The sequence below is a fragment of the Nannospalax galili genome, unplaced genomic scaffold (genome assembly GCF_000622305.1).
Source record: "Nannospalax galili isolate Female #2095 unplaced genomic scaffold, S.galili_v1.0 scaffold553, whole genome shotgun sequence".
NCBI classification, from domain to species: domain Eukaryota; kingdom Metazoa; phylum Chordata; class Mammalia; order Rodentia; family Spalacidae; genus Nannospalax; species Nannospalax galili.
In genome coordinates, this window is record NW_008336313.1 from 5,097,323 (window position 1) to 5,119,283 (window position 21,961).

A 21,961-nucleotide genomic window follows, 5' to 3' on the forward strand; every position below is an offset into this window, starting at 1 on the left:
TATCATTCTATCTATCTATCTATCTATCTATCTATCTATCTATCTATCTACCTATCTCTATCACCTACCTTCTTACTTACCTACCTGTTCCTTATAGTTCTGAGTTTATAGTTGAACTACTTAACTGACTAGAAGCTCTGCATTAGATTTTTCGCCAGCAGTATCCTATATGCTCTTTAATGTTTTTATTGACCCAGACATACATGAGCGTGCACATCTACATATTCGTACAGGCCTTCTTAATACTATGTATTGGTATTGAGTATATCCTCCTTTCCATTAAAGAGGCAAATCTTAGCCCTCCAGAGTTTCTTGTGAGGAATCATCTTTCTTTTAGGTGGTTATTGTAAGGAACACTACTGGAATTCTTAGCATTTGCCATGTACGTGCAAAATGGGTGTGCAGAGGTACCTTTACACTACCCAGCTTATAAACACATGCAGCAATGCCTAATACTGTCTTCTCATCAAGAGTCTTCAATTTGCTTGGATAAAACAGCATTTTGCTAGGCTTCTATTTAAAGATACGGCATATCTTTCCTTACATCCTTGGAAATTGCCCTTCCGACATTTGTACTTGACTCTGTGTGAGTAGCAATCTTCCTCCTAATGCATCACAAACCAGGCCGTCTTGAGTAGTTGCTAATTTTCTTTTTTTATCATTGACTCATTTGCTTTACCGCTTTCATCTCAGAGATGAAAAGGCCACCGTTCTTTGTACAGACTTTAACACGTCTCATTTTATCTCTATGAGTTTTCTCATTATCTGTCTTCTACCACCTGCTTCCAAACTCCTCAAAAGCTTACCCACAATACACATGTTCTTGTCCCCAAGACACAGTCAACTGTCTAGATATAGATGTTCAATGAATGATGCTGGTTAGGAAAAAAAATAATGAAGAAATGAGGGCAGGAGAGAGACAAAGAAAGAGAGAGGGAGGGCAGTGACATTTTAGCACAAGCTCCGGAGGCCGAAGCTCCTTCTTCATTTTCCCCTCTTGCCTTTGTGACAGTTTTGTAGCCTGTGGTAGAAAAATAGCCCCTCTGCTGGATCCGTAAGACAGCTCTTCTTTCTCAGCAGCTCTTTTTGAAAATTACAGGGCACTGCTTCCACCCCAGGATTGTTTGTTTTTGCATCAGTAGAGGCAGAGCCAGGACGCTGTGCCTTGCTACTCCGGTTTCTCACAATGAGGCAGGCTAGGAGGGCAGCGAAAATTTTAGGCACATGAGAAGAGAGAGTTGATCCTCACCCTGGAACTCAGTTGAATCACAATGAATAGCTTTTAAGGCCTTTCCCGCTTCCCTGCTGAAAGCATGGTTTTCTAGGACTCTCATCAGAAGCAGCATTTTCAGGGAAAGGACATGTCCTAAGCGCCTTGTGCAGGCCTAATGGCTTCAGGTCATCCCTTATCAGATTATGATCCCATTGCAGACATCTCCAGAGCCAGCTTACAATCTCACTTATCAAATGAGAAACAAGGGGAGTAGTTCATAGCAACCTTTTGAGACATAATTTAAGAGCTACCAAAACAGTACATATGGCTGATACTGAGACAGTTAATTGTGACTCTCCTCTGAGGAGCCTGCCCCACCATTGGGTCGGACTTGATCTTCCTCTCTCCCTTCGGAAACACGTATCCCCATTTGGGTTTGTCTGTCTTTATAAGCACCTTTCTTCTTACTGCTCATGCTTACACCCGTATTAAACTATCTTTAACAGGATCTCCAACTTTGCTTCATCATTTCCTGGCTATTCCTGAAATTCTTTTCAGTGTTTCAGCCACAAATCCTGGTTTGGCCTGAGTTGAGGTCCCTAAAAGTCTAGAACTCCTCAGGCCGCTGAGAGTAGCAAAACGGAGCCGTGCCTCTGTCCTCTCACCTCTGACAATGATATACCTCCTGTCCTACATCTACAAAGCTGATTCGAAATTTCCTCATCTCCTATGTTGGGACCATCACATTCAGAGAACACAATTGCCTTAGTATGTTTTATTTTCATACACTGTCTTATGAAACCACCGAGTACCTTAAAGTAGGGTGGAATATTTTTGCCCATTAATAGCAGTGAGAGATGAGGTCCAACTAACTAACTTGGATTCATTTTCTTATATGTCACAAAACTAGCACAGGGCTAAAGAGCTGCTAACTTCTGACATCATGCTGTGCTTACCCGTGACTGTACATTGTGGTTACCAGGGGCATTCGAGAAACCACCAGTGCCTGGTCCTACTCCCAGGGTCCCTGCTGGGTTGCTCTGGGTGTGCCCTTCATATTGGACTTTTTACAAGCTCCTTGGGTGGCTCAAATGAGCAGTCAGGCTGACAGGCATGGGGACGGAAGCAGGCTCTTGCATCGAAGGACATTTGGGAGACACTTGTCCTTACGGCTGCTCAAGGACTCAAAGAATGAAAAGTTTCCTGGGGTGAGAGCAAGCACCCCATGATGCTGGAGGCTGTTTAGTTTGCCTGCTGACAGCAAGCAAGCACCAGGAAGCTTATGCTCAGCGCTGCACAGCACACTGCTCTCAGGAATTCTTTTCCTCTAACATAAGCATTTCCGTATGGAGATCATATTCTGCAGTTAAAGGGCTGTTCCTACAACCATATGCATAGCATCGTTCTCTGCCAAACCTTTCATTTGACATTTTATAGTGATGGGTAGAGAACAGTCAGTCACTGGTACATTTCTCCATATGATTTCCAATGATTATGACTGAAAATGACACTTATTTCATAAATACATTGCTTATACTTCATCATTTGAATGTAAATCTCGTATTATGCTGAGATAATATGCTGTTGTATTATGAAAGGATAAGAGCAGGATTGGAAGAAAATGTAGAGTCAAGGGGTGTGGTCCAAGTTTCTGAACCCTATGACATATGCGCTTCAATGATTCCCATTTTATAAATGAAGCAACTGGGCCACAGAGAACAATAAACTCAACAATGTCACAGCTAGCACTTGGTGAGCAAGGACAAACCCTAGTAATGTGGGCCCCAGAATTTGCCATCTTTATGTGATATGTTTCCCCTGCATGTGTGACCTTAGCTAAATTTTCTGGCTTCTTCCAGTCTTGGTTTCTCTCCTGAAAAAAAGGGTTTTACAATGCCTAGCTCACAGGCAGACGTACTGCTATGTGAACATATATTAAGGTGTTCAATAAACATTGTATGGATAAATGAACAAAAGAATGATAAATTCGGGCTATTAAAGTATACTATATATGGACATAGTTTATTGAAAGTGGAAGCATGCACTTGCTACCATTACAGCATCAATAGCCATCACAGATTTGTGGCTCGAAGATACAGAAAAGAGTTAATATCCAAATCAAAATACAAGTACTCTATATTCATAGAGTATAAAGCTCTTAAAACCCACAAGAGATTTTAATAATCTTACCAGTGATAAGAATGTTATTGTAGAAATAAAGTTATTAGAAGTTTCTTTTTTATTCTGAATCATTGAAGACACATTCTGTAATCTAAAAGCTTCATCTTTATTAGCGCCAGGAAATTAGACCATTAAAAAAAAAGTGTTGGCCCTCACCCATCTGAACTACCAAAAGATGAAATGGCTAGCAGCACGTGTCAAGTCTGCGTTGAAGTTTTTAAATCAAGTGCTGGTTATTATAGAAAGAAAGCTCTTGGAATCTTTTTATAACAACTCCAGAGGAAGAAGAGGCATGGGGATTGTGAAATCTGCCATCAAGTGTTAGATTCAAAGTCCCAGAAATACTTTTGTGCTATACATAACTATTACCAGCCTTTACAGAGAAGGACGAGTTATAGACTGGGCTAGTGACAGATGGAGAAACAGCAAAATTTAAGATGTTGGAGTCAAACTCTTTGGGGGAAGGAACTGCCATCAGTTAAGCATCATCGTTTCCTTCAATTTTTAAATTAGTCTTTATTACAAAGTGATCATTCCCAGGCTGTCTCAAGTTTTTGACATGGGCTTCTATCGACCTTTTTCCTGGGAGTTAGGAGTTTCCACATATCCTTATGTGTTTACATGTGGCCATTCCTGCAACAATCTGGGTTTTGGTTGAAGGATTTTGATGCTTAGTCACTGGAGTATGTCAGTTAATATCTCTTTAAGTTGGGTTTGTGCAACAAATGTTTATTGTCCCTGAAATACATCTGTGTTCCTTGGCACGTCCTACATTACAGATACTCAGATGTACCTAACTGACTAAGGTGCACCCTCCACAAACTTTGAAATGAAACAGCCACATACTAAGGTCAGAAATAAAATTCTTTACACAGATATCATTGTTAAAAATCTATGTATCATAATGCACCCTGAATTATTTTCAACCATTAATTTATGAGTAAGCATGGTAATGGACAATCACAGGGAAATTAATTTTCTTTCCTGAAAGAACGTACAGTTTCATAAGGTTGTCTGTTACTATTTTTTTTTTTGTATTTTTAAGCTCAGCACTACTTTTTGCCCTAGCTTAAATCTAAAAGTAAATGCTACTTTTTGCCATAGGTAGAGAACCATCACAATGAGATGGTGTAACAAGACCCTTAAATCTAAGAGGGGGGAGTTGAGTGGAAGCACAATAATGTTGCAAGAGAGAAATCAAGAAGACAGAATGAGAAAGATTATGAGGTAAAGAATTGTTCTAGGATCCTTAGGTGAAAACAAAACCCAAACCAAAGCCGGTGATGTACCATTAACCAAAAGAGGGACTACAGGGGAAAGGTCAGGTTTAGGAGCTAGAGAGTGAATTTGCTTTGGGATATCTTAACTGACATGGCTATACTGTATGCAGGTGAGCAGTTCAATGCACAGTTGCAAATATGCATGTGAGCGTAGAAAAGGGGACTGATTGGAGATGCAGTTTTAGCAACCGTTGGCTAATGAAAAACAGCAGTGGGCGAGGCCTTTCAGAGAGATTGGGGCGAGAGGGTGGAAAGAAGTTGTCATTGAGGATAGAGGTAGAAGAATATTCAGGAAGGAAGAAGAGAGATTATGGGTGTAGTATGTCCTATAACTCATGTAGGAGAAAGAAAATGAAGGATTAACATGATATCACCAAATCTGGAAACCATAAGTCCCTTCTAACTTCAGAATTTACTCTGTTATGTTAGCAGGACATTTTCATTTAAGTGTGTGTAGACTGGATGGCCTACTTTGAGTTAAATAATGAAATAGTACTCTAAAGAGCCAACTAAACAGAACCAGGTTGTTGTCCCGCTCCTCCTATTCTGTCTTTATGGTTCCTAGCTGATTTCCCCTTAGACTGATAGAATTTAACAGCTCTCAGCTCTCATGTTTTCTGGCTGAATTTGCCTTTCACACATCCTCTGGCTTAGAGGACAATTGTGTTTAGAACTGAGTGTTCTCCTGCTGAGAAGCCTTCTTTCTGGGGTGAAGGGAGTTAAGTAAACCTCATAAGATTAAGAACTTCATCTTTTATCCCTCCAATTGCCTATCCTTCCTTCTGGCTTTTAAACAGACTTCAGGGTAGGACTCTACACAAAAGAAGAACTAAATTAATAGTTGTTGAATGAATAGTATAGAGAGCCAACAGAAAAGCTTATTGCTCTTGCATAGCAGATATGTGTCAATTAGTCTTTGAAAGTAAGACAGAATACTGAACAGATAAATAGTTAACAAAAGGACAGAATAAGGCTAGATCGGCTTACATGAATTTCTGGAGTGTTCTGTGGTTTTTGTCGTGGCTATTCCAGACCATGTCTTGTAGTAGTCGTTAAATGAGATTGTTTTAATTATTCTGAAAATATAAAGAAAAGTCAGACCACATGCAATTGGTAAACTCGTTTTTATAATTATCTTATTACAGTAGGCTGCTCAGATCATGCCTAATAATCAGGCTGATTTGCAAATTCTAATACTTTTTCTCTTTTTCTTTCTTTAAAGATAGTGTTCCATTTTGTGTCCCAGGCAGAACTTGATCTCATTTTGTAGCCCAGGCTGGTCTTGAATTGGAAATCCGCTTGCCTCTGTTTCCCATGTGTGATTACAGGCATGAACCACCATGTCTTGCTTCTAACATGCATTTTTAAGCATCACACATTTAATAAATAAATCAAACACATTAATTTCACCACTGATAAATATACTTTACAGGAAAGAAAATCTGTCCAACTTATCTTTCAATAATAAATATAAATGTACATCATTGTGTATATTTTTAAAACTATAGGTTTTAGGTATTTGCCTTTAATGCTGAATAATTAAAAAGAACTTTATGTGAAACACATTTATAATTCTTTTCATTCTACAAGAAACAATTTTCTTAAAATATATATCAAATTTAGTAAGATTACTTTAATTTTTTTCTTAATAGGGGAATGATCTCAGAATGGGTTTTTACACAGAATCTGGCTATTATCAAAATGGAAAAACCCCATCTCTTTTCTAATTCTCCTGCCTGTATTTTTCCTTCTCTATTAATATTACTACTCCCTATACTATTCTCTATTAATATTACTAGTAGGAAAGCAAAGATTATTGTAAACTAGCAAATGGGAAGGCGAGAGCAGTCTCTTTTTTATTTTATTTATTATTTATTATTTTTATTTTATGTGTATGAGTGTATTGCCTGCATGTATGTGAGTGCACCTGTGTTGTGCAATGCCATGGAGGTCAGAAGAGGGCATCAGATTCCCCTGGAACTGGAGTTAAGAATGGTTCGTAGCTGCCATGTGGGTGCTGGAAATTGAAACCAGGTCCTCTGCAAGAGCAATGCTCTTAACTGCTGCACCATCTCTCCAGCCCTGAGAACACTCTTTTAAATGACTATATTCATTAATATTTTTACCATGGGAAATTCTTGGAGGACATTCACCACTCTATAACTTAAACATTAGAGATAATTTTCAGATGTGAAATCACCAACTAACTGGCTTAAGTAGATGCTTAAACATCATACACAATATGCCTTATTTTGTTTTCCAATTTAGCTTCTTTGTGCTTTGAAAGAAAAAGCAAATTTTCAGTTAAAACAAATTTATTAATATTAATTTTTATGGGCAAATTGTAAAAACCTTAAAGTAAATATTTGACTCAATTCTGAAGTTAATGAGGTAATATTTAAACGGGTCTGTGCAGTCATTTGACTTAAAACAACAATTTCAAACACCTAATTTTAAGACTAACATTTTTCAAATGTGTTACTATTTTTCCAGTCATACTCAAATAGAACTCCGAAAGGGATGAAGATCAATTACTCATCACTGTTATTACTTTCAGAGTGGCCGCCAGGCTTCACACTACAAAATGCTATACTAAACTAACACGAATTTGCCAGTGAAATTCAGCATTTGGCTGTGGCAGTAACAAAATGAAAAGCTGCCTTATATCTCCTGCATGAAAAAGCTTGTGATCAGTTTGCTGTCACAGATCGTTTAGCAGACAACAATGACCCAAGAGGAAGGAAACTGTCAGCACACTGTCTCATGAAAAAAAAATACACCATCTTCAGGCACAATCGTCTTCATTGTCTTTTGTCTGTTTGAGGGTGACCCGTGACCCTCTCCCTTCCCAAGGGTGTCCTGTTCAATTTCAAACTGTTAGCCTTCAGGGTATTTCTTTTCTTTCTTCTAGAATAATTAAAAATATTACCCTAAAAGGTATGACTTTAGTTAGCTTGAATACACAGAGCAGAATATCTTAAATATTTGCAGCTTCAGCTCTGTAAAGAAATAGTCCCTTAAAAGAAGAGAATAGTAACTGTATTTACTATTATTCAGATAGGCAGACTGCGACACTAACAAGGGAAACCAACAATATAAAAATGTATGTGTTTATAACTCCTACTAATACCAAGAATATACTGAATATTATCACTGACATTATGGCAATGGAAAAGAAAAAGGAGGAGATACAATTTTACATTAAATGCTATTATTCTGCTGGGTACACACACACACACACACACACACACACACACAGACAAACAAGTGAATAGAACGACTTTCTCTATTACCATAACAAGAGGTTGCATGGTTTAACATTTGGAGAATATGACACTTTTTTAGCAGTGGCAATAAATGAAAGAATTTGGAGGAGTGATAAAACTTTTGCTTGAAAGTCATCAGAGTCACTAGGAATACATGTCTGGAGAAAGGAAGGATGGATTCTGGACTTGGGGAACAGCCTCAGCCGCATTTGGGGCAGTGGGAGGTGGAGCACAGTATGGTATGTATACGGAGGATGTCAGAGGAAGGGACGGTAGGGATGAGACACTTGAGTCCAGTGGTTTAGAGCAACTGGAGTTTTATCACACAAGTGAAACGAGTGATGCAGGATCTTCACAAGCAGGCAGAATGGAGAGCTATCAGTAATTCTTGAATAGACTAGTCAATGAGGAAACTGAGCAAGGGTTTTCTCAGGGAGTAGTAAACCAGGTGAGTTCTGTAAGGGAGACTAAATGCAGGGCCACTTAGAAAACAGAAAACAAATTCAGTTAGGAAACCAATGCAGTAATTGAGTCCGTGGGCTGACTGAGTTGGGGTGGGGGGAGTAAAGGAGGCGGCAGCAGAGGCGAAACCAGGATAATGCTAAAGAATAGGTCTGACTGGTTACCTAACACATGAAAGGTGGAGGAATGTCGGGGTCAAATACTTTTCTAAAGCCCAGAAGACTAGTTTTTCTATTAATAGAAACCATCAAGTGGAACTGAAGTAAAATATGAGTTTAATTTCAGACATGGCCTTAGGTGATGATATGACAGATAAGCCAAAGTGACCTTTAGGGACCTGACTGAGAAACTTGAAATGGAAAAGAGAGATTTCGGTCAAGTCAACATAAAGGTTGACAGATGAAGCCATTAGGGAAAACAACCTCCAAAACAGTGTTTAGAAAAGAAAGACCAGACACCAACTTAAAAGGAGCCAGTGAGGGAAAAAAAGACAGGCTCATTAACCGGAAGAAGGAAATAACAGGAGTGCCGGTTAATGGAAGCAACGTTCAGCTCAAACTGTCTGGTTGGCACCTTCCCCTCTACCATCAATTAGCTCTTCGCATCATGGTTGAGTGCAGGGTCTGGAATCAGGGGCCTGTGTGACTGAGTGTTGCCTAACCTTTCTACACTTAGAACTTTCTCAAGTGGTGACTGCAAGTGTTTGATGAAATCCTATGTGAGAAGAGCCAAGTTAGCACTTCTTCAGCACCCAGTGTCGCTGGTCTTCTCTGTAGCCTTCCAGGAGTACCTCATCATTCCTCTTTGCTAACTCCAGACAGCCTCCTAATTGCCTTTCTACCCTTCGGCTCTCCCTATTCTAGGGAAGGTGATGCTTCTGCTGGGTAATGAAATCTGTCAGCTAATTCTAGAGGATGAAGTCTAAACACCTTTGACTGAAACCTGAGGCTCTCCACCATCTGGCCATGTGCAGTCTTTCCTCCTGCTAGTCTCTCTCTAGAGATGCCATCACTTGGAATTTCCTGCAGATCTTGAACATCCCATAATACTGCACTTCAGTTTCTGTGCAAGATTTTCTATTTAGAGATTATTTTTCCTTCTATGTGCTACCGCACAACTAATCAAAGTTTGGGTTCAGTAAAAAGATTGTGTGTGGTTTGCCTTGGGTACACCTAGGGCATTGCCACTGCAATACTTTTAGTACCTTTCCCCCATCATGTGGATGCCCAGTTCTAAATGTCAGCCTGACTCATGACTCTGGGCGGCATGCTTATTTCATAGATAACAACCTGTATTACAAAAATTAAATGATCAGGGAGATGGCTTAGTGGATAAGAGCACTTACTTCACAAGCAAGAGGACCTGAGTTTGGTCCTCACCTCAGCACCCATATAAAAGTTGGGTATGATTGTGCAAGTCTGTAACATCATCACTGTGGTGGGGGAAGAGCTTAGAGACAAGAGGATGGGTGGTGCTTGTTAGCCAGCCAGCCTAGTCGCCAAACAATGTCAGACTCTAGGTTCAGTGAGAGACCTTGTCTGAAGGGGATAGGATGAAGGCTGAAAGAGCAGGACACCTAATGTTCTCCTGTAGCCTCAACATGCATGTGCATGGGTGCATACAGAGGCAGGCACACACACACACACACACACACACACACACACACACACGCGCGTCTTGACTGCCTTGACATTCCAGCTCCTTATACTTCTAGATACATTTTAGAGCCAGCTTATAAGGTTCTGGGAGATAAACAACTGACAGTCTTTTTTTTTTTTTTTTTTTTTTTTTTTTTTTAAAATGAGTAGGGAAGGATTAACATTCTAATAACATGGTATTTTTCCTAAGTAACAAACTGAGTATTTTTCTTCTTTGTATTTTTTACATTTTCTTTCAGAAATATTGTGGGTTTTAGTACAGATGACTTGTCTATCTTTTGTTACATTTTGATGCTGCCATAAATGGCATTTAAAACTTTTCATTTTGGTGGCCTGGGGATAAGTAGTTAAGACTCCCAGTGCTGGGGGCTAAATAGTTAAGACTCTCAGCATTGGGGTTACGGGTGTATGCCACCAAAATAAAAAGGTTTAAATGCCATTTATAGCAGCATCAAAATGTAACAAAATATATATAACTTTGTCTCAAAAACATTTTTCATTTCTATTTATTAACTGTGTGTACATAAAAATATAGTTGATTTAAATATCATCTTGTACCTAGAATCTTTGCTAGATTAATTTACTAGTGTTCAAAATTTTTATATTTATTTAAATATAAAAGTTACCTGTGGTTGGTCATGATATAAACATGTTAAATGGAAAATTCCAGAAAAAAATCCATAAGTTTTAAATGGCACACAGTTTGAGTAGCGGGGTGAAATCTTGTGCCATTTGGCTGTACTGCCCAGAAATTGAGTCATCTCCTTGTCCAGAGTGTCTGTGCTCAATGCACTACCTGGCCATTAGGCACCTAACAGCATTGCAGTTGTCAGATGGTGTACAATTGTGTTAGTGCTATGTCACAGTCCTGTGTCACTCATCTTACCTCATCTTAGCCTGTTGGCATTCTGTCATCTCATCATGACAGGAAGAATGAGTACAGTCTGAGTGAGACACAGAGAGATAGAGAGATACTACATTCACACAACTTTTATTCTATGCTTTCATAATCGTCTGTTTAATATTACTTACTACCGCCAATCTCCTACTGTGCTTAACTTATAAATTAAACGTTATCATATGGATATTGTGGTGGTTAATCTTGTCAAGTTGACAGGATTTAGAATCACATGGAAACATATCCCTGGGGAAGTCTGTAAGAGATTTTCTAGATTAGGTTAATTGAGGTAGACAAACCCTAAATGTGGGTAGTACCACTCCTGGGGCTGGGGTCCTGTACTGAATATAAAGGAGAAAGGATGTCAGTGAGATGGCTCAGCGAGTAACAGTGCCTGCTGCCAAGCCTGATCACCTGAGTACTATTCCAGAACCCACATGTGGAAGGAGAGAACTGACTCTGCAAGTTGTTCTCTGACTTCCGCATGAGCACTGTGGCACACGCATGCCCACCTCCAAATAAAATAAACAATGAAAAGATTTTTTTTAAAGGAAAAAGGAAGCTGAGCATTTATGGTTCTGCTTCTTGATTGTGGGTGCAGCATGACCAGCTGCTTCAAACTCCTTCCAGCATCATTTCCCCACCATGATAGAATTGTACCCTCAAACCGTGAGCCCAAATAGACTGTTCCCTGGGCATGGTGGCGCACGCCTTTGATCCCAGCACTTGGGAGGCAGAGGCAGGTGGAGCTCTGTGAGTTCAAAGCCAGCCTGGTCTACAAAGCAAGTTCCAGGCCAGCTGGGGCTACAGGGAGACTCTGTCTCCAAAAAGACCAAAAAAAGAATGTTGATCTATTTCGAATAGTCTCCCTTTATTTGCATCTTTGTCATAGCAACAAGACAAGTAACTAACACAGTTGTATAGGGGAAAAGTACATATAGTTTGATATGATCTGTAATTTTAACATCCACTGGGGGTTTTGGAATGTACTACCTGTGGATAAGCAGGAACTACTGTCTAGCAGGCTGTGGGGCATATGCTTTCTCACATCACCATGCTTTTGCATGTGCTGTTGCTTTTGCTAAGAAAAACTTGCTCCCCAGTAGGTGAGTTCCTGATCTGTCTTTAGCAATCACCTCCAGCCTCAGCTGCTCCTTGGAAGCAGAACTCTATATGCACCTTTCCATACCCTGTCAAGACTTACCTCTTTCTAAACCTTCTCTGAGCATCTTGAGCTTACTTCTGCCATCATACTCGTTATATTGTACGTCTACAATTCACCAACAAATAGGCATAGCTTTATAAGACACTAGATTACACTTATTAGAGGTGGTTTTAGAGATCACTGACTTGGTAAAAAAAAAATTCTTCTAAAGGAAGCCTATTAAAAAAATAGAAAAAAGCCATAGGGGAAGAAGTTTCTGCTCAATATTGCTCATTGCCTGACCTTACCATTCCTCAAATTCTTCCTTAGCCAAGTTACCAACATTTACCCTATGGCCCTGGGCATCTGGTGGAAGATGCTCCCAAAATTGATCCCGTAGGACTGACAGAGAGCATTGCTGTCTCTCTCCTGCAGAGAGGATTTCATCATGAGTCTCATGAGGTTAGGGGTCACATCTCACTCAGGGGTGTACCCCCAACACTGGGGTATAGTGCCTTTTTATAGAATAATATGACCAGAAAAGGTTATTTACTTTTATTTTTTTACTATTTACTACTTTTACTTTATTTTGTTTTTTAGTTTTTTTTAATTTTATGAGTGTATTGTCTACATGTGTGTAAGTGCACCCATGTTGTGCAGTGTCCATGGAGGTCAGAAGAAGGCGTCAGATTCCTTGGAACTGGAGTTACGTAGAGTTGTTAGTTGCTGTGTGTGCTGGTAATCAGACCCAGGTCCTTACCACTGAGACATCTCCCCAGCCCCACAAATGCATTAAAAAAACAGGAATAAAGTACCTGCTCTCCCAGGGGCTAAAAGCCTGACCCCATAACTGGTTAAGTGGTATTCTACACATATGCAAAGATCCCAGGTGACTAGCACAAACTAAATATCAACTGAATTTGCCTGCTTATGTTCCACCCAGTTCATCAGACTTTGTCTGAGTTTGGCTATGCTTTTTGTATTCAGAGGCTGTGTATTTGGAACACATTTCTACAGCCAGACCTTTTCCTCCTGCTCATGAAATAATGCTAAGCTCCAAGTCTATGGAGTTAGAGTGTCACAGTGTTAAAAACAGTGTTTCTGAATCTCTGTAAAACCTCACTGTGAATGCACTCTCTAAAAACTAAAAAGTGGGGGCTGGCAAAATGGCTTAGTAAGTAAAAACGCTTGATGTGATTGTGCAAGCCTGATGATCTGTGTCTGATCCCTGGAACCCACGTAAAAACACTGGTGCAGAGGACCTACTGAGACTAGGATCAGAGATAGTCTTCTGATCAGTTCTACTGACTTGTTAGCTAATGCTGGCACTGTGTCTTTATGGACAGCATAGAGTTGTATCACTTTTGGTATCTGAGGGACGTTAATGTTTTACAGATGATAAAATAGCACTTATGCACCAGACAGCTATTGATCACAGTACATTCTGTGCCGAGTGTTAAGGCGCTTTGCAGCACACACACCAAGTGGGCAGCAATGCCCTCACTGAGTCCCAACCAACTGGACTTCATGAGAGTCTTTATCTTTCTGTATGTTTTCAGCACTGCTTCATAAACAGAAGCCACTTAAGTTGCCGGATTTTGATTTGTCTTTTATACAATGACAGTCATGGAGACCTGAACTAAGTCAAGTGCCATTTCAACACTAGATAATTAGCTATGTACAGATAAAGCTCAAGAAAGTAAATGCTGCAGAAGCTAAGACTCTAGACCCACATCTTGCCCGGGTGCTCAAAGCCAAATTGATGCCACATTGCCGGGTTATCTCTTAAAAGATACAACGAGGGCTGGGGAGATGGTCCAGCAGTTAAGAGTGCTTGATGCTCTTCAAGAGCAGGTGGCTCACAACTTCCTGTGGCTCCAGCTCCAGGGGTTCTGACGCCCTCTCTGGCCTCCATGGGCACTGCACACGTGCATATATCCACACATATACACATAATTTCAAACAAAAATTATTAAAAAGAAAAAAAGATGCAATGGTTCTCCATATTCTGAGACAAGGTTAACCTTATCTTCTCTTAAAATGCCCAAAGTTTGTGCTTCCTTTATTGATAACAGATTTTTTTTTTCCATTTTTCCTTTTGTTGAACAACAAAAGGAAATGCCAGTTCATTAAAAGTCATTTAATTTAGATTCAGTAGAAAGTATTCAATAATTTTCTACTCCTCCTAAAAACATTTTATGTAAGAGAAAAATACTTAATTCATTTTCTAAATTAAAAAATATGTATAATTTGGGGCTAGAGAGACGGCTCAGCAGTGAAGAACGCTTGATGCTCTTTTAGAGGACCCGAGTTCGCTTCCCAGAACACACTGAGTGGCTCACAACCACCTGTAACTCCAGCTCCAAGGGATTTGACACACTTTTCTGGCCTCCATGTACACATAAATAAAGATTAAAAGTAGTAAATCTTTTACCCTTATGTGCTGCTGGTGGGATTGCAAATTGGTGCAGCCACTATACAAATCAGTGTGGATACTTCTCAAAACCTGAACGTAGATCTACCATGTGGCCCCGCTATACCACTCCTTGGCATATGCTCAAAGGACTCAAAATCCTATGACAGAGCTACTTGCTCAACCATGTTCTCTGCTGCTCTTTTCACAATATCTAGGAAATGGAAACAGCCTAAATGTCCTTCAGTGGATAAATGATGGAAACATAGTGCATATACACAATGGAGTCCCATTTAGCTGTAAAGAAAAATGAAATTATGAAATTTGCAGGCAGATGGATAGAACTGGAAAACATTACTGAGTGAGGCAACCCAGACCCAGAAAGGTAAACACTGCATGTTCTCTCTCTGCATGTGGATCCTAGCTCTGAATCTTTAGATGTGAGTGTATAACCTGAAGTAACTGAAGAAACCAGAAGAGTGGAAAGGGACCATGGGGAGGGGAATGGAGAAGGAGCTCTAGAGAGGGGGATAGTAGAATACAGGTGTTGTCAAGGGGGCACAGGAAAAATGGAGGACTGTAACTGGGGAGGGAGGGGAATAAAGGAGAGAAAAATAATACTAAAAGTGTCTGCAAAAGCCATAGGAAATGCACTATTTTATGAGCTTACTTAAAAATACATACATAAATGTGCATGCTTGTGTGTGTGTGTGTGTGTGTGTGTGTGTATGTGGCCAAAAACTAACAAAATTCCCAGTGCCAGACAAAGGAAACCTAACTATTTGTTAGGGTAGTTCAAGAGACTCCCAAAACAATGTAAGCTAGTCCCATCACCCTTGATTTCCTACCAGAATTTGAAGATAAGACCCTATTGCTAAAGACACCACATACTTCAGACACAGTACTTAGTTAGAGCAGTCAAGCTGGAAACCTCCTCCCTGACAATCGGCTTTCATAGTATCAGAAGGTACTATGTAAGCTGCCAAGGGAGAAAAGCAATCAATAGTTCTGCCCCACTGTAAAGCCTATGTATGAACCACAGCAATGACTAGCACAGTAAAAAAGAATCCCTAAGGGTGAAATAGTGGCACTTTTATCTTGGGGGGTTACCAATAGCTATCTAATTGAACTTAAGGCCTACTCAATAAGAGGGAATTCTTGGCTGCTACTGTAAATGTAGACATCCATGGCTGGAGAGGTCATAGACCTGGGAGAGAACTACTGCCAGTTTCCTAAACAAATATAATTTCTAACTGCATTCTAAATACTTGTATCACACAGAAAAGCATAGCTTTCACCACTCATCAAAGAATTTCTTTTTGCAACAGATGGAGACTATTACAAAAATTCTACAAAGGTATCCAATTGATACATCTGCAATGCAGCCCCTATACCTAAGGCTCAGGGAACATTGCAGAAGACACGGGTAACAACCAACCATCCAAATTCCATGTGCATGATATTGAATGCCCTCTCTGGTCTCCACAGGCTTCATGACATGTACACTGACATACACGCAGGCAAAACACTCATACATATAAAAGAAACAAACAAATAAAAAAATGAAAGGGTGTGTGGAAAGATTGTAAGAGCCAGAGGACCGGGACACTTGCTACTAAACAGTGTCTTCCAGACATTACAGGGATGCTGAACCCATGACATCTCAATATGGTTGCCTAAACAAGGCCTGCATAGGGACAGCAACACCTGGCAGGCCAATGTGGACAGGGGAAATTTCACAAGATCTCGTCATCTCTAGATGAAAAGCTACAGGCAATCAACGGCTGGTGAAGGAGAGAAGCAGTTTTTTATAGGGACAAGCTTCTTCACTGATTATCCAATCCCAAGTAGTCGACCCTAAACACATACACATACAAGCACCACTAAATGGACTTAGCGGAGTTTATATATATATATATACATGTATAAGTATATATAACATGTATTTATGTATATGCAACAATAATAATCAAAGAATAGGTCATGAAATTGTGAAGGAGTGGTGGGGATGTGGGAAGAATTGGAGGGAAGAGAGAAAAGGACAGAAATGATTCAAATACAGTAGTAATATATGAACTCCTCATACATTATTAATAACAACAAATTAATATACCTTTTTAAAATATAAAATTTCAATTATAAAACATATAAGGAGTTTCAGTCAGTATTTGCTTTGGTTTATAAATCGACACAGACATCTATAAAGAAAAACTTACCTGATACGTGTGTGTATGTCTTCAGATAACTCTAGGCTGCCATGTCCTATGGTAAAGAGAAAAAGATAAGGATTCTGGTTTACTTGAAGTTTGAATATATGGCGTTATGAGAATGCTTTCCAAAACCTCAATAAAATAGCAGTAAAGGAATAAAAGTGTACCATAAGCCGGGTGTGCTGGCACACGCCTTTAACCCCAGCACTTGGGAGGCAGAGGCAGGCAGATCTCTGTGAGTTCAAGGCCAGCCTGGTCTACATAGTGAGTTCCAGGCCAGCTGGGGCTACAGGGAGACCGTGTCTCAAAAATACCAAAAATAAAAAAAAAAAAAGTGTAGCATAAAACTTTGAGGAAGCAAAAGAAAAATGACAAGAAAAATTTTCAAGATGGAAAGCAGATGTCAAGTGGTAACTGTCTTGGCAGGCCCTGGAAATTTGAAACCTAACTGCATGATGTGGCAAGGCCAATAAAAAGCAAGCAGATTTGCACTCCAGAACTTGAGAAACAGCTCAGGAACCAAAAGCACCAGCCAGTTCTGAAAGGAGGGGCCTGATGCACAGCACAAACTCAGACTTACTACTTTCATCCTTTAGAACCAAATGGATCCCCCTGCCCAGGCAGGAGGGGGGATGCTTAATATCTGGAGAAACTAAAGCAGGGAGAGTCAGGATCCAGAATGAGAATATAAAAAAGGGACAGAAAACAGGGAAGGAGTCTAACAAGTCGTGATAAACAACCAGGTTCCAGACCTCACGTGTCTCAGCGTCAGGGAGCCTTCCTTCCTCCTTCCCTCGCTCCCTCCTTCCCTCACTCCTTCTCTCCCCCCACTTCCTCCTCCCTTTCTCTCTTTCTTCACAATACTGCATTCTCTCAGGAGAAATAATCAAGCCTAACCAAATGGCCAGGTTCTCACTGCAGCAAAGTCATCAGCAAATGCAGTCTGTATCAGAAGTTCCAATCGCCTTAATAAGATCAATCATCATATTTCTATCACATGAATGAACTGTCAAAGATCACTAGACATTTGAGCAAAGATGATCTCAGCAAAACCAACAATCTAAACAGCTAAATAAGGATAAAAAATAGAAAGCAGAAACACATTTTTCTAAAAACCTCCCAGAATATACAACCACCACCACAACAGCAACAGAGATGAATAAAAGGAGGAAATCCATTTTAAAAATTGGGGGATCAGACAGTCAAACCAGCATCCAAATCACAGGAGAACCTAAAGAGACAACAGAGAAAATGGACAGGAAAGACATTCTAAACAAAGCCCCTAAGAAGATTTCTTGGAACCAGAATGAATAGAGTCTGAAATTTCAGCAGTTTATTAAACACATGACCAGAGGGGAGTGGGGCAAAAAACTGCACCAAAAACATTGGTAAGAAACTCTAGATCATGGTGAATAAAGAGAAGATTTTAGATCTCCAGAAAAACAAACAATGAATTACATATGAAGAACTGGACATCAGAATAACATCATTCAATTAAAAGCAGCATTAGGAAGGGGAGCATAGCAGTGTTTTTTACATGTCCTACACAAAATTATTTACAAGCTGAAGTTTAGACAAACCATGATCATATGAGCATAGAATAACTCCATTTTGGGGCACACACAGTCATAAAGATCTCCCTTCCAGATACTAGGAAGCTCTTGGAAAACACACTCAAAATGAAGGCAGCAAACCAATCATGAGGAATATGCACACTCAAGCAGGGAGCCAACCCTGAGGCAGAGGCAAAGAGGCATCTCACACCATGACAGAACTGCTCAATGGAAGGAAAAGCAGACAGGAGCCACAGGAAAGACGAGAGGTGGGGCTGGAGGCATAATACTGAATATTTCCTGGTAAGTGGCAGACTAGAGACTGCTCCTTTGAGAGCCAGTGAAGTGGGATATTCAAAATAAGAAAAAAAAATGTCAGGTGGAAATTTCACAAGTTCTATAGTAAAAATGACCAGTGACTTGAAAGAGGATAAAAATAGGCAAACAAAATCAGTACAGTACAGAGATAAGTCATCAGCACAGAGGGCAGAGTTAAAAATTTGCATGAAAAATCAGCCATATAGATGAAAAAGTCAGGGCTGGAGAGATGGCTCAGCAGCTAAGAGCACTGGCTGCTCTTGCACAGGACCTGGGTTTGATTTCCAGCACCTACATGGCGGCTAACAGCTCTCCATAACTCCAGTTCCCGGGGAATCCAGTGCCTTCTTCTGACCTCCGCAGGCATTGCATACCATGGGTGCACTTACATACATGTAGGTAATACACTCATACACATTTTTTTAAAAAACTATTAAAAAAAGAAAAAGTCAGTAACATGGGGAAATTCAGCAAAGAAGCTGAGATTATTTTAAAAATAGAAATTTTTGAAATGAGAAACTCAGTTAATTGAACAAAAAACACAGTGGAAATCCCATAAATAGACTTGAACAAGCAGGAGAAAGATTATAGGGACAGAGGCCAATTGATGAACTACTGTATTAATAAGGAAAGTATCAATGAGGGAGGAAAAATTAAGTATGACCACAACATCCAGGAACATAGTCAGGAGACAAAAGACTAGGCCAGTGAGCAGGCTCCAAGATTAAAGGTGTTCCCTGCACAAGCCTAGTGACCTGAGTTTGATCCCCAGCACCTATGTAAAGATGGAAGGAGAGAAATGAGTCCAAAAAGTTGTCCTCTCATCTCCATATATGCACAGTGGCACGTGCATGCCTGTACTGCACACACATATGTGCACACACGTAATAAAAAATAAAATGAAGTTCAAAAAAGATAAAACCTAAGAATCTGAAGGGTAGAAGAAGGAGCTGAGATTAAACACTGAAGGCATAGTGTTCAAAGAAACGATAACAGGAAATTTACCAAAACTTGAGAAAGAAACAGACATCCAAACATAAGAAGCATTTAGAATTCCAAATAGATAAGGACAATACAACACAACACAACCTATGGGACATGTTGAAAGCAGTCTTAAGAGGGAAGTTTATCACTCTAAGTGCCTACATTAAAAAGTCAGAAAGAGTCCAAACAAATGACCTAACACTGCAACTCAAGACACTGGGAAGGCAAGAACAAATGAAACCCAAACCCAGGAGAAGAAATAACAAAAATCAGAGCAGAAATTAATGAAATAGTAACAAAGAAAACAATACAAATAATCAATGAATCTAAGAGCTGGTTCTTTGAAAAGCTAAACAAGATAGACAGACCCCTAGCCCAGTTAACCATAAGAAAGAAAGAGTAAATCCAAATCAACAAAATCAGAAATGGAAAGGGAAACATCACAATAGACACCCAGAAGATCCAGATCATTATAAGGGAGTATTTTAAAAACCTGTATACTACTAAATTTGAAAATCTAAAAGAAATGGATGGATATTTAAAATCATGGGAACCACCAAAGTTAAAACAAGAAGAGATCAACAGTTTAAATAGACCCATACCATATAAGGAAATCGAAACAGTAATAAAAACCCAGGCCCAGATGGATTTACAGCAGAATCCTGCCAGACATTTAAAGAAGACCTCCAACCAATACTACTTAAATTATTCAAAACAATAGAAACAGAGGGCGAACTCTCAAATTCCTTCTATGAAGTAATATCACTCTAATACCCAAACTAGGTAAAGACAAGCCAAAAAAGAAAACTATAGACCCATATCCTTAATGAACATAGATACAAAAATTCTCAACAAAATACTTGCAAACTGCATACAAATGTACATCAAAAATATCATTCACTGTGGCATTCAAATAGGCTTTATTCCAGAGATGCAGGGATGGTCCAACATATGCAAGTCAATAAATGTCATTAATCATATAAACTGACTCAAAGACAAAAACAAAAACAAAAACACATCGTCATTTTAATAGATGTAGAAAAGGCTTTTGACAAAATTCAGCATGCATTTATGTTCAAAGTCCTAGAGGGAAATGGACTGGAGGGAACATGCCTCAACATAATTAAAGCTATATACAACCAACCCACAGCCAACATCATTCTAAATGGAGAAAAACTAGAAGCATTCCCATTATAATCAGGAACCAGAGGATGTCCACTATCTCTGCTCCTTTTCAACATAGTGCCTGAACTTTTGCTAGACCAATAAGACAGGAGAAGGGAATTAAAGGAGTACTAATTGGACAAGAAGAAGTCAAACTATCATTTTTTGCAAATGATATGATACTATACCTAAGGGATCCTGAAAGTTCCATCAGAAAACTCCTATAACTGAACAACACTTTCAGTACAGTGGCAGGTTATAAAACCAATCTACAAAAATCAGTAGCCTTTCTATATACCAATAACAAGCAATTCGAGAAAGAACACAGGGACCTGCTCCCATTCACAATAGCTGCAAATAAAATAAAATATCTTGGAATAAATCTGACCATAGACATCAAAGATCTCTACAATGAAAATTTTAAATCGTTATAAAGAGATTGAGGAGGACACCAGGAGATGAAAAGACCCCTCCCATGCTCTGGATTAGAAGAATTAATATTGTGAAAATGACCATCTTACCAAAACAATATATAGATTCAATGCAATCCCAATCAAAATCCCCATGACATACTTCACAGAACTAGAAAAAAATCCTTAAATTTGTATGGAAACACAAAAGACCCCAGATAGCCAAAGCAGCCCTGAGCACAAAGAGCAACACTGGGGGGATTGCTATACCAGATCTCAAAGTATACTACAGAGCTATAGTCTTAAAAACAGCATGGTACTGGCACAAAAATAGACACATAGATCAATGGAATGTCACTAAAGAGCCAAACCTGAGTACATGCAATTTCAACCACCTGATATTTGACAAAGGTGCCAAGAACACACAATGGAGGAAAGAGCATCTTCAGCAAATGGTGCTGGCAAAACTGGATCTCCATCTATCAAAGAATGAAACTAGAACCTTATCATTCATCTTGCACAAAAGTCAACTCCAAATGGATCAAAGACCTCAATGTGAAACTGGAAACCCTGAAACTATTAGAAGAAAATATTGACAGTAACTGACAAGATATAGGTGTAGGAAAGGATTTTCTAAATTGGACAGAAGTTGCTCAGGAATAAGGGTCAGCAATCAACAAGTGGGACCTCATTAAACTAAAAAGCTTCTGTACATCAAAGTGGCAACCAGGAAGCAAACAGAAAACCCACAGAATGGGAGAAAATCTTCACCAGCGACACATCCGACAGAGGTTTAATAACCAGAAT

General features: G+C 39.5%; 1 protein-coding gene across 1 annotated transcript in view; it reads right to left on the minus strand.

Annotated features, from left to right (window-relative positions):
* The window catches only part of Ube2u (ubiquitin conjugating enzyme E2 U), a 64,487-nt gene that overhangs the window by 17,871 nt on the left and 24,655 nt on the right, over nt 1-21,961 (minus strand). Inside the window, exons 5-6 of the mRNA XM_017797624.1 lie at nt 16,732-16,777; nt 5,662-5,750 (exon numbers count right to left, since the gene is read on the minus strand). Coding sequence (XP_017653113.1) covers nt 5,662-5,750; nt 16,732-16,777 — 135 coding nt within the window. The remainder of the gene's footprint in view (nt 1-5,661; nt 5,751-16,731; nt 16,778-21,961) is intronic.